Genomic DNA, 12,432 nt, shown 5'->3' on the forward strand with positions numbered 1-12,432 from the left:
CTGTGGGAAAGTTAGCCTACTCTGTTTTCCTCATTTGTAAAATGGGAATAAGAATGAGAATTCATGTTTTGTAAATTAAAAAACGTAAGTAGAACTCTGGTGTAGTAATTGACTCTTGATGTATGGCAATTTCTTGATAAATGACAGAAGCAGTACGGAATCACTAGGGTTTTTTCAGTAGAGGATAAGTGGCATCAGTTTAGGAACTTCCCTGGCAGTGGCATATAAAGATGAATTGGAATAAGGGACCAGAGGTGAGAAAATGTTTGGAGGGTTAGGAGATGTGTGAGTCCTTAATCGGGACAAGGTACTGAGAGTTTGACTATTTATGAGAGAAGGAGGAGAAATCTAATGATTTAGTAAGATTACTTGACCTGTCACTGAGAAATGGGCATAACCTGGCCGTATGGGCATATATTCATGTTTGAATTCGTCCTCTCAGGTTATGTGTTCTCTTTTGTTTCGTATGTCCGTAGCTCAGTTTTTAGTTCAGAAAGTCACTCCTCAGTCTGATGGCTCCAGTTCAAAAGTGAAAGTCAAGGTTCGAGTAAACGTCCATGGCATCTTCAGTGTGTCCAGTGCATCTCTAGTGGAAGTGCTTAAGTTTGAGGAAAATGAGGAACCGATGGAAACAGATCAGAATGCAAAGGAGGAAGAGGTAATCTGGACATTTTAGACCATTTTAGACCATTTATGATGGTGTACTGGTGACTTGTCTAGAAATTCTAACAAATTGACTGGGTTGGGAGGAACCTTGTGACAGCTGCTGAGAGTGGGTTTGCATTGTGTCCCCTTATGCTAGCACGGGGGACCTAGCAGAAGGTCTTTATGCAGTCTTTCTTACAGAAATGGAATATAATTTGGCTTCTCTCTTCAGACAGTGTACTACTCAAGTTGAGTTGTTTTTGATTCTCATTACTGAAGAATGCTTTGAGTCTTGGTTATTTTCATAAGTTGATTTTACAGTCATTTATTGGAATCATGCCCTGGTCTCATCCTTACTGTGCATCAAAATCAAGCTTTATGAAACTACAAATGTTTGAGTCTCCAGAGGTCTTAGTGAGTTGGTCTGGGTTAAGGCCCAGGTATCACTTTTAGAAGCCTCTGAGGTCATTCTTATGAGCTGCAGACATTGCAAGCTGGTGATTCAGGTCTCCACAAACTTTCCCTTCTTTGTCATTATTGTCAGGCTTTGTTCTTGTTGTTGGATTTATTTATTCAAGGGAAAGCACGCGCGTATGCACGTGAGTTGGGGGAAGAGCAGGAGAGAATCTTCAGGTAGGCTCCCCACTGAGCGGGGAGCCTGCCATGGGGTTCAACCAACCATGACCCATGAGATGATAACCTGAGCTGAAACCAAGAGTTGGGAGCTCAACTGGCTGAGCCACCCAGGCGCCCCCAGGCTTTGTTCTTTTAACAGAATTTTCAAGGTGTTCACCTCCCCTAATGCACACAGTGGCTGTACTTGTAAGGATGAAAAGACTAATTTAAGAACTGCTTGAAAATGTTGAGACTTTTGAGAGAAATTTACTCATGAGGAAGCGTGGAGAAACTCCTGCTCTCTTCAGAAATACTGCGTTAAGTATTGCCACCCTCCTTTAAGGTGAATACTGCTGTGGTTTACAAAGCATTTCCACAGCCACCCTTGTTTACATACGGGTAGGGTAGGGCAGGTGTTTACTCCATTGTACAGATTTATTAACTGAGATCCAGAGAGGAAAACTTCCATATTAATAGGTAACATGTGTCCTAGCTGGAGTTTGAGTCCAGGCGTTCTGATGGCTGGTAATTGATCAGGAATTCCATACCATGGGATTTTGCCAGTATGTCATGAAGGTTGCTTAGTCTTCCATTAGTATTTCCTAGCTTCGGGATTCGATGTGACCTGTTTTTCAGAAGATGCAAGTGGACCAGGAGGAACCACATGCTGAAGAGCAGCAGCAGATGCCAGCAGAAAATAAGGCAGAGTCTGAAGAAATGGAGGTATAATTGTGTTTTAGAATAGGATTTGTAATGTCTTCACATACATGGGATACTGTATCTTACAAGGTAGTTACACAGTTGACCCTTGAACAGTGTGCACGTTAGGGGTCCTGACCCTTATGCAGTAAAAAAAAAATCTGCATATAACTTGACTCCCCAAAAACTTCACTGTTCTGTTTACCAGAAAAACACAAATAGTTGATTAATTCCTGTTCTGTATGTTATGTGTATTAAATACTGTATTCTTACTGTAAGGTAAGCTAGAGAAATTATGTTACTAAGAAAATCATAAAGCAGAGAAAATACGTTTACAGTACTGTACTGTTATTTATCAAAACTCTGTATATACATGGACTTCTGCAGTTCAAACCTGTTTTATTTTTATTTTTTTAAAGATTTCATTTATTTATTTGACAGAGAGACACAGAGAGGGAACACAAGCAAGGGGAGTGGGAGAGGGAGAAGCAGGCTTCCCGCCGAGCAGGGGGCCGGATGCGGGGCTCGATCCCAGGACCCTGGCATCACGAACTGAGCCAAAGGCAGACACTTAACGTGCTGAGCCACCCAGGTGCCCCAAAGATAGTGTTTTATTTATTTATTTATTTATTTATTTAATTTATTTAGTAAAGATTTTATTTATTTATTTGAGACAGAGAGAATGAAACAGAGAGCATGAGAGGGAGGAGGGTCAGAGGGAGAAGCAGACCCCCTGCCGAGCAGGGAGCCCGATGCGGGACTCGATCCCGGGACTCCAGGATCATGACCTGAGCCGAAGGCAGTTGCTTAACCAACTGAGCCACCCAGGCGCCCTTGTGAGGTATTTCTGATGGTGGCATTTAAAAAAGTTTGGCAGAGCCCGTAGATGGCTTCAGTCTGTTACTCATTTTCACATCAGTTAATAAAGTTTAATTACTTCCATTTGGCTATGAAAATATTTACAAAAAAGAAAATATAATGGGGAGAGGAAAAGGAAAGGCCTTTTCCAGGGTGGAAAACCCTTCATGTTGTATGGCTGGGGGCAGCAGAGTGAGAGAGAAGTACTTCCTCAATGTGTATGTGGGGAGCTGGCGAGGAGAAAGGAGAGCTGCTTCTCCCACCACATGCTGTGGGGCTGTGGGGCATTTCAGGGGGTGGTTGCTACTTAGGCTTCTTCATTGAGGTGGCTTGAGAACTGGTGCCTTTCTAGTGTGAAGTGCCCATTCAACAGCAACTCCCCATTGCCCCACTTTTCCCTCCCCCCAGCCTCTGGCACCCACTGTTACTTTCTGTCTCTTTGGATTTGACTACTCATAGAATATTGATGTTTTTAACTTTCTAGATATTACAAGTAGTCATCCCAGGTTATTTATATCATTAGAAAACAAACTAATAAAAAACCAAAAAGAGCTCTTGAAACACGACCCATTTGGAAGTTTAAGATAGTCTGTATATGTGTTTGTTAATAATGATTTCTTGTTATTTCAGACCTCTCAAGCTGGATCAAAAGACAAAAAGATGGACCAACCACCTCAAGCCAAGAAGGCAAAAGTGAAGACCAGTACCGTGGACCTGCCAATTGAGAATCAGCTGTTGTGGCAGATAGACCGAGAGATGCTCAACTTGTACATTGAAAATGAGGTGGTTATTTCAGATCTCTTAGAACAAGAAGCTAACAGATTAAAGTGGCCATAGTGTTAAAACTCTTTGTCTAGTGACCTTTTATGCATTTTCAGTTGTTTGGAGTTTAAGGGAGTGATTTTAGATTTTTGGGTACTTCAAGGGCAAATCCCATGTCATATCAAAATGCTTTTATAGTTTTATGTGTCTATAGCTAGGAGCTCTGTTAAGACATCTTTGACATTATGTCTTTGGTTTAGGGTGGTATCATTCATGTTCGGGTTCGTGTGTGTGTTTGTTCACTTGGGAGCTTGGGATGTTTGAGGTGCTGGGTCATGGACGTTGATCAGTAGGAGAAATCAAAGCATTCATGGTAGTGCTGTTTTGTGTATTTAGTTCCTTCCCCTGTTGTAAGTCAGTGTTGAGAACTCTTGTTACCGTGAGTGATGCAAGGTTTGGCACCCTGGTGCACAAATTATTGAATTAATTGTTGTCTCTGAAGTTTTTTTTTTTTTTTTTATCACATATCCCTTGGATCTTAGATTTGTTTTACAGACCTGTAACATTTATACTGTGTGAATCATTTGATTTTCTTATTACTGTATAGTAATCCTACAGCAGAATATACCACCTTATGACAACATGGAGCTAATAGTTTCTTAAAGTTCTCTTGTTTTAAGTTCTTTTCCTTATTTTGCTTTTGAGTTTCTGAATCTTGATACTTCTATTACTGTTTTTTTCTAAGCACACTCACAGAACTCACAGTTGATCTTCATAATTTACTGGAGACAATGCTTCCACTTCTTTCTTGGATGATTTGCAGAACTAAGAGGATTTGGGGGGGAAGAAGGATTCTCCACTTTTATTTATTTATTTATTTTTAAAAGATTCTATTTATTTGAGAGAGAGAGAAAGAGAGAGCACATGAGAAGGGGGAGGGTCAGAGGGAGAAGCAGACTCCCCACTGAGCAGGGAGCCCGATGCGGGACTCGATCCCGGGACTCCAGGATCATGACCTGAGCCGAAGGCAGTCGCTTAACCAACTGAGCCACCCAGGCGCCCGATTCTCCCACTTTTATAATTACAGGACTTAGTATTTAAGAGGATATTGTCTGAGTTGTCTGAATTTCTAATTTATACTGTTCTCAGGGTAAGATGATCATGCAGGATAAACTGGAGAAGGAGAGGAATGATGCCAAGAATGCAGTGGAAGAATATGTGTACGAGATGCGAGACAAGCTTAGTGGGGAATACGAGAAGTTTGTGAGTGAAGATGTAAGTATGTGTTTACCTACTAGGTGTTTTCTGGGAGCAGCCTTAAATGTGGTAGGCACATTTCTGGCATCCGTAGGTACACAGTCAAATGATTAAAAATGGGCTTTTTGGGGGAAAAGTTTTGTGTTTCTTTTAGTGCAGTGTTTCCCAAAGTCTTGTCTTCATGAAACATTTCTTTCTTTCTTTTTTTTTTTTTAATGCATCACTTTTTGATACATTTGCATGCTTTTATTTACCTGGTATTTTTCTTTAAGTCAGCCCACCCTTCTCTCATGTTTCTGTATTTTAATTCACTTTTAAAAAAAACTATAATTGACAACATTAGTTTCAGGAGTACAACATAATGATATTTGAATATATTATGAAATAATCACATAAGTCTAAACATCTCTCACTGTACACAGTTATAAAAATTTTTTCTTGTGAAGAGAACTTTTAAGAGCTACTTGCTTATTATTAGCAGCTTTCAAATAAACAATACGGTATTTTAGTTATATACCTTACATTTTTTTAAGATTTTGTTTTTTTATAGCTTACATTATTTTACCTTTTAAAAAGATTTTATTTATTTATTTGAGAGAGAGAGAGTCAGTGAGAGAGAGCATGAGTGGCAGGTGGAGGGAGAGGGAGAAGCAGGCTCCCTGCTCAGCAGGGAGCCCGATATGGGGCTCCATCCTAGGACCCTGGGATCATGCCCTGAGCCAAAGGCAGATGCTTAACTGACTGACCACCCATGCTCCCCTAGCTTACATATTTTTAAATGCAGTTTTTATTTCTGAAATTTTCAAATAACCAAATTATCCCAAATTTTAAACCTATCCCCTGCAGCAGAGAGAATAATAAAACTGTCTGTAGATATCAAGCAAAATGACATTGCCATTCTTGTCTGTGTCCCTCGTCTGTCCCGTCCCCTCTGTATTTTAAAGCAAATTCAGATACTGCAGCCTTTGCCTATTGACTTTGCTGGTCAATCAGCTGATTTTTGACTGACCTAATCATATCTTTTCTTCATATTTAGGATCGTAACAGTTTTACCTTGAAACTAGAAGATACTGAAAATTGGTTATATGAGGATGGAGAAGACCAGCCAAAGCAAGTTTATGTCGATAAATTGGCGGAATTAAAAGTAAGTGATTCTTGGCGTGCCTGGCTGGCTTGGTTGGTGGAGCACATGACTCTTGATGTTACATTCGTGAGTTCAAGCCTCATGTTGGGCCTAGAGTTTACTTAAATAAAGCAGGAGGATGGAAAGCATTTCCTTTTGACTGTTTAAAAAAAAAAAAAGATTCTTGAAAGCAGAAGTGTTCTGAAACCTGAACCCATGCTGTAATTTCCAAGGATTTATCTCAAAATTGGGAGGAATTTTCATATCAAGTAATGAAGACAGGCTGAAAGTGATTGAAAAACTATACCCTTTATCACTTACTGTCATTTTCTTGTTTTTAGAACCCTACAAAATAACAAAATTCTTTTTCTTTCTTTTTTTTTTTTTGGACACGAGGTAGGATTTATTGGTGGGCATGAACAGGGAGGGGGCAGTGCCGAGGTTCTCATGAGTGCAGAGCCCTCCATTTGTCCAAGGGGCCACGATTAGGGATGTATTTGACCCCACAGCCATCTGGGATAAGCTGCTTTTCAGCCACCATGTCTTCAAATTCATCCGCATTAAACTTAGTAAAGCCCCACTTCTTGGAGATGTGGATCTTCTGGCAGCCAGGGAACTTGAACTTGGCCCTGCATAGGGCCTCAGTCACATGCTCCTTGTTCTGCAGCTTGGTACGGATGGACATGATGACTTGGCCAATGTGGACCCTGGCTGTTGTGCCCTGGGGCTTTCCAAAAGCACCCCGCATACCTGTCTGCAACCTAGATTGGAGATAGCATGAGGTCAGACCTCAATGTCCACTGGAAAGGGCTGTCTCCAAGGTCCCTTAGGACAACCCATACAATCAACAGGCTGCATACACTACCAGGGAGGCTCCTGTTTGCAGCCATGGCACAAAATTATTTTTCTGAAAATTCAGTTTGGACTTAAAATGTTTTCCTGAAGGAGGTTGCATCCTGGATGTGGCAATTGAAAGAATAGAAAGATGTTGCCCTGTCCTGAAGGCACCTGTAGTGCAGTTGAGGCAGGGTTGTTCATATAATTTTGATTTTCGGTAAAGCAAAGTATGTTTTGTATTTAAAGAATCTGGTCATTAAACCGTAGGGTTAAAAGTACAAAAAAATGAGGGTGCTGAAATAGCTCAGTTGGGAGAGTTGTTAGGCTGAAGATCTAAAGGTTTCTGGTTCATTCCTGGTACACTTGAGTGTTTTAGTGCATGTCCAGCGTCATGCCTTTCCTCTGAGTTAAGGACTGTAAATGAATGAAGTGATTGTATTTGAATAAAACTTTATTAAAAAAATACAAAAAATGATCTAAGGTTGAGGCCTTTGTTTGCAAAAGGATTCAAATGCACGGGAAGAACGTGTCACATTTCTGTGGGTTACTTACCTTTCTTGTTAAACTGGGCCATTGTGATTAACCTGAAATGGAATTGCTCAAGGACAGTGCCTGCAGTTTTCCTGTCATTGTGGAAGGATAACAAGAGCTTCCAGTGAGATCTCTCCGATGGAGTCTTTTGCTTTACTTTTTATTATGGGAGATGTCAAACACATTAAAGTACAACAATAGCTTTAATGGTTGTCAGCTTATGGTCAGTTTTGTTCCGTTTCTGCTCCCTCCCACTCCCATTTATTTGAAGAAAGTCCGTCATGTTATATTTATTCTGAAAATACTTCAGTATGTATTTAAAGGAAAATATAACTTTAAGCTATATTATTATCACATTTAAAAAGATTCCTTAATATCATGTTTAATGTCACCATGTATTCAGTTTTCAAGTTCTAGTTGTTTTATAAATCAGTTTTTAGTTTGTTTGACTCTGAATCCCCCTAAGGACCATATATTTTATGCTTTGTCTCTTAAATCTGTGTAGTTCTTCCATCATTTCTGCCCCCATATTCATTTATTTAAAAAGATCAGATGTCCTAGGTCAGATTTTCACCCCGTCTGGATTTTGCTGGTTTTCATTTCTGTGCTGTTATTTTCTAATTCACTTCTATGTTATTTATCACCATCGGATAAATTGATGGTTAGAACTAGAGGCTTCATCAGATTTCATTTTCAAAAAAATATTTTGGCAGGTATGCTTCTTATAAGGATGGTGTATCACTATCAGGAGACACCTCCTTTAGGGTTGTCTCCCCACTCTGTTTTGAGAATTAGGACTCCAGTGACAAGTTGAAGTGGCTCCACATGGAACGGTATAGAGGTATATTGTCTAATAGCCTAAGGATGGATTTCAGTGGAATGGGGAGCAATATTGAGCTTCTTACATCAAGCGCATGGAGATGAAATGTACTTTAATCCGTGGTAGATCTCAGTAATTGTAGAAACAATACTTCTCTGATAGTTTAAACATTCTTTCTTACGTTAAGAATCTAGGTCAACCTATTAAGATGCGATTCCAGGAATCTGAAGAAAGACCAAAATTATTTGAAGAACTAGGGAAACAAATCCAACAGTATATGAAAGTAATCAGCTCTTTCAAAAACAAGGTATCTGTTTTTTTCTTATCCTACTGTTACTTTGGGAAAGTTTTGAGGCATTTACATAGCGATTTTTTTGCCTTTTTTAAACTATTGTTAAATATTAAATACTTCTTTTTGGATGTTAGTGTAGTGTGTATAATATTTTATAGACTCTTAGTAAGAACTCTTTAATAGGTAGAATTTGGAAGTGAGCAATATTCGATTTCCTTTTCTTGCTGTCAAATGCTTCATCAGTGACTTAACCTGCTCTATCCTGGTCTTTTCTGAGAACCATTAGGCACATGGTTTGGTTTGGTATGCAGATGCAGGACTCTCTGAACAGTAAACTACTTAACAATTTTTTGAGCACTTGTGATATACATTCCATAAATACATTATTTCATTAAATCCTTAGGAGTACCCCAGTGAGGTAGGTGGTCACGTCAGTAGTATTACAGGTACCTCCTAACTTCCTTAAGCCTCACTGTCCTTAAGTAACACCCAAGCTTACTGTTGAGAAGTGGGGTTTGGCCTGAGGTCTGACTCCACAAATTTTGGGTTCCTAACCACTCCACTCTACTCCAGGTTCTTGATGGATAGTCACTGTAAGAAACTTTTGAGTGGTAAATTTGGCTTGTTTAATTCTGAAAAAATTTTGTTTCTAAAAGGTCTCCTTTAAAAAATTGTATTCATTATTGTTTTGCTTCCTAACTAGCATGCCTAAACCTCTGCTCTCACATCTTGTGACCTGTAATGTCATGTTTGTGAAATTACCTTCATAAGATTGTCAGGCATGCGCTTTTTATACATTGAAGTCTTTCAATTGCTACCCTTGTGTATGTTTTTGGCCCTTAAGTCTATTTCCTGAGTGTTTTAAAAACTGGGGTTACTTTCTCTTAATTGAATTCTTTTAAAAAGGAATTGAATGTCCATTTGGATGGTGAGGCTGAATGTGCTTCATTTTTGGAAAGACTATATACGTTTTTGAAAGACGGCGAACAAGTAGATAATATTTGGGTGGGGAGAGTATCATCCTTTGACACTTGCCTGGTTGTCATCTGGTTGCAGGAGGACCAGTATGACCATTTGGATGCTGCTGACATGATGAAGGTGGAAAAAAGCACGAATGAGGCCATGGAGTGGATGAATAACAAACTGAATCTTCAGAACAAGCAGAGTCTGACCATGGATCCAGTTGTCAAGGCAAAAGAGATTGAAGCTAAAATTAAGGTAATTTATGGCTTTGAATATTTAATAGTCTTTTCTTGTCAGCCTTGTTATTTATTATTAATGGTCCTTAAAGTGACACTTAGGAGGGAACTTCATTAGTGCATCTTAGTTTCTGGCTTCTGGTTGGGAGGGGGTGGACTTGGGTTTAAGTTGAGAATGTCATGTAAAATTTACTATTTTTAAGAACCCACAGTTTTCTCTCCTCTGCTGTTCTAGGAGCTGATGAGTTTCTGTAGCCCTATAGTTTCAAAGCCCAAACCCAAAGTGGAACCTCCGAAAGAGGAGCAAAAAAATGCAGAGCAGAATGGACCAGTGGATGGACAAGGAGACAGCCCAGGCCCTCAGGCTGCCGAGCAGGGTGCAGACACAGCTGTGCCTTCGGATTCAGACAAGAAGCTTCCTGAAATGGACATTGATTGATTCCAACAATTGTTTATATTAAAACAGACTATTATAAAGCTTTAAGTTGTCAGCTTTGTTCTAAATACCAACTAGAGCAATCAAATACTGGAGATTTCTTAGTCAGTTTTTAGGGGATTTCGTGGGAGGGGATATAGGTAATGTATGGAGCATTTTGACTTCTAAATAGTTAGATACAGAAATTAAGTGCATTGTATCTTTTTCATAATGGTACTATTTAGAAGCCCAGTTAGTCTTACTTACCGAGCTTCTGCTTCACTCCTTTTATGTTTAATATGCTTACACAAGGATAAGTTTGTTTTGGAAAGCTTGAGCTATAAGCAAAGGCTCTAACTAGCTGTCAAGCAGACTTTTCATTGTGACCTGTGTGGCAGGAACTCTGGAAATTGTGCTTCAGAAATCTGTTGTGGAGATTGCCACGAAGGCTCCCCACCTGGTGTGGGGATGGGGCTGGGGTCCCCGCTTTCTGGGGACTAGCGCATGGCATGGCCTGGATGAACATAGCAGAATGTGAGGGGCGTGCGCTGAGCTCCTTCACGCTGCACTTCCGCTCCACTTAGACTCCCGCCCCTCCCGCCCCTCCCGCCCCCTGCTCCAGGGAAGGAGCTCCTCTTACAAATGCCCGAGTGCTGCTCTTGGGAAAACAGACCCCTTCACCTGCAGCGAGTTGGCAACTGAGGATTTTGGACCTGGAAGCTCTTCCTGAGAAAGTATGTTTCTGAAAATGCATTCACAAATACCCCAAACATCAAGTCTAAATAATTTTCTCTTTGCAGAGTTAGAATTGGATAGATGTATTGTTGGATGTAGGCATGGTAAATTGAGCTGAGGAACTGATTCTTGTTAATTATGGTGTAAAGACTTGTATCCTGGCCTGCTCATTCAGGTGAGAGATGTTGTGTGTAAATTTGAGGTATAGCTTGAAGTCCTAAGACAAGAGTTAAAAGTTCTTTTTAGCTCGTTCACAGTCAATTGTATGTTGTGTTAATATCTGCCATGAACCTGCCAATTTATATGTTAAACAGCTGACAGATCATACAAAAGAAAAAAACACCAAACCCTAAGATACACTGGACTGTACTGGATGATCTGAAATTAGTGTTAAAGAAGCATGGTGTCTGACTTGAGCAACACCGCATTCTTATTGTGTGGCCAATGTCAGGTGCACCAAAGCATTCCCTGGGACTGCCCTTTATGGCAGTGTTGATAGGAGGGAAGCATTTTGGAAACTCCAAGGGAAGCCTGTATTAGAGGCCATAGCTGGTACCTGCCTTAGAAACTGTTACAAGCTTTGTTGGTTACATTTTAGATCTTTGTAATAATTGTTACCTGTGTAACAGAGTACCTCTCTTAATTTTGGCCTACCTTAGAAATAACATGATCTTTGCTTATTTAGAATAAGTTTCTGTCCCTCTCTGCACTAAAAAATTTTAGAGTGTTACCAAGTTCTGAAGTGCGGTAGAGAAAGCCTGCTTAGAGGAGGAAGGTGGAAGTGTATTTATGTTGGTGTGTAAGCTCGCATGGAAGCCTTCTAGCACCAGGACTTGGCCCTGTCCTCAGAGTGTCCATCCATTCTGTACCTGTCATGCTTTGAGTTCCAGCTGGCCTGCAGTGAGGCCAAGAGCTGCTTTGGTGTGCTGGCTGCAGGATTAAGCCAATCCTTATGCAACTGACTCAGTCCGCAATGGCCATTTCTTCTAAGAAAACTCTTTGTGTGGGGGAGGGTGTGGGTGTTGGGATGGGGGTGAAATTGAAGTTTAAAGTTTAAACTAGAAATAAGATGATGTGGTCTGCTTGCTCTCTGTTTAGACAGGCTTTAAAACCAATTGGATTTACTTGGAGGCCAGGCCAGAGAGTGTGTGATAATTGACGACTTGTTTGCAGACAAGAATTTATCCAGGTTGCATTATCCAAATTGGTTTGTTAAAGCTCCAGGTCACATTCTTACACTAAGAGAAACATTAAATAAACAGACAAGTTTAGGAAAAATTAATAAAAGAAACCTGTCTTACACTCAGGAATGGTTTCCTTAATTTTCTAATGAAGGGTGTGTGTGTGTGTGTGTGTGCGCGCGCGTGTGTGTTCGTTCAACGGAAACTCCAGAGGTAGGAGTCCTCTTAACTAAATTCCACTTGTTAACAGGTGGCAAGAAGTTGCTCTTTTTCTGTACTCAAAATTCTCCCACGTTGAATGTTGGCCCAGTTCTCTGGTATGTAGAAATCCACCTCTTGTGTTGTCTGTCCTTTTGAGGGTTTTGACAATAGCCGAAGGTGGTTACGGCCCCACTGAGGACCAGTGCCAGGATTGATGCCTGCTCCTTGGAAGAATGCCATGGCCTGGAGTGTGCTAGTAACA

The 12,432-nt window shown here is 40.3% G+C and overlaps 1 protein-coding gene and 1 non-coding gene across 2 annotated transcripts in view; one reads left to right on the forward strand and one right to left on the reverse strand.

Moving 5' to 3' along the window:
* The window catches only part of HSPA4 (heat shock protein family A (Hsp70) member 4), a 48,664-nt gene extending 36,566 nt beyond the window's left edge, over window positions 1-12,098 (forward strand). Inside the window, exons 12-19 of the mRNA XM_035014125.1 lie at window positions 477-658; window positions 1,897-1,983; window positions 3,448-3,600; window positions 4,729-4,854; window positions 5,873-5,980; window positions 8,335-8,454; window positions 9,496-9,657; window positions 9,874-12,098. Coding sequence (XP_034870016.1) covers window positions 477-658; window positions 1,897-1,983; window positions 3,448-3,600; window positions 4,729-4,854; window positions 5,873-5,980; window positions 8,335-8,454; window positions 9,496-9,657; window positions 9,874-10,077 — 1,142 coding nt within the window. The 3' untranslated portion in view covers window positions 10,078-12,098. The remainder of the gene's footprint in view (window positions 1-476; window positions 659-1,896; window positions 1,984-3,447; window positions 3,601-4,728; window positions 4,855-5,872; window positions 5,981-8,334; window positions 8,455-9,495; window positions 9,658-9,873) is intronic.
* On the reverse strand, window positions 6,768-6,900 carry LOC118017223. The gene has a single exon (XR_004681086.1). It is a non-coding gene; the product is annotated as a small nucleolar RNA SNORA70 (small nucleolar RNA).
* Window positions 12,099-12,432: the final 334 nt, after the last annotated feature.

Source organism: Mirounga leonina, unplaced genomic scaffold, assembly GCF_011800145.1.
Source record: "Mirounga leonina isolate KUSES-001 unplaced genomic scaffold, KU_Mleo_1.0 Mir_168, whole genome shotgun sequence".
Taxonomy (NCBI): Eukaryota; Metazoa; Chordata; class Mammalia; order Carnivora; family Phocidae; genus Mirounga; species Mirounga leonina.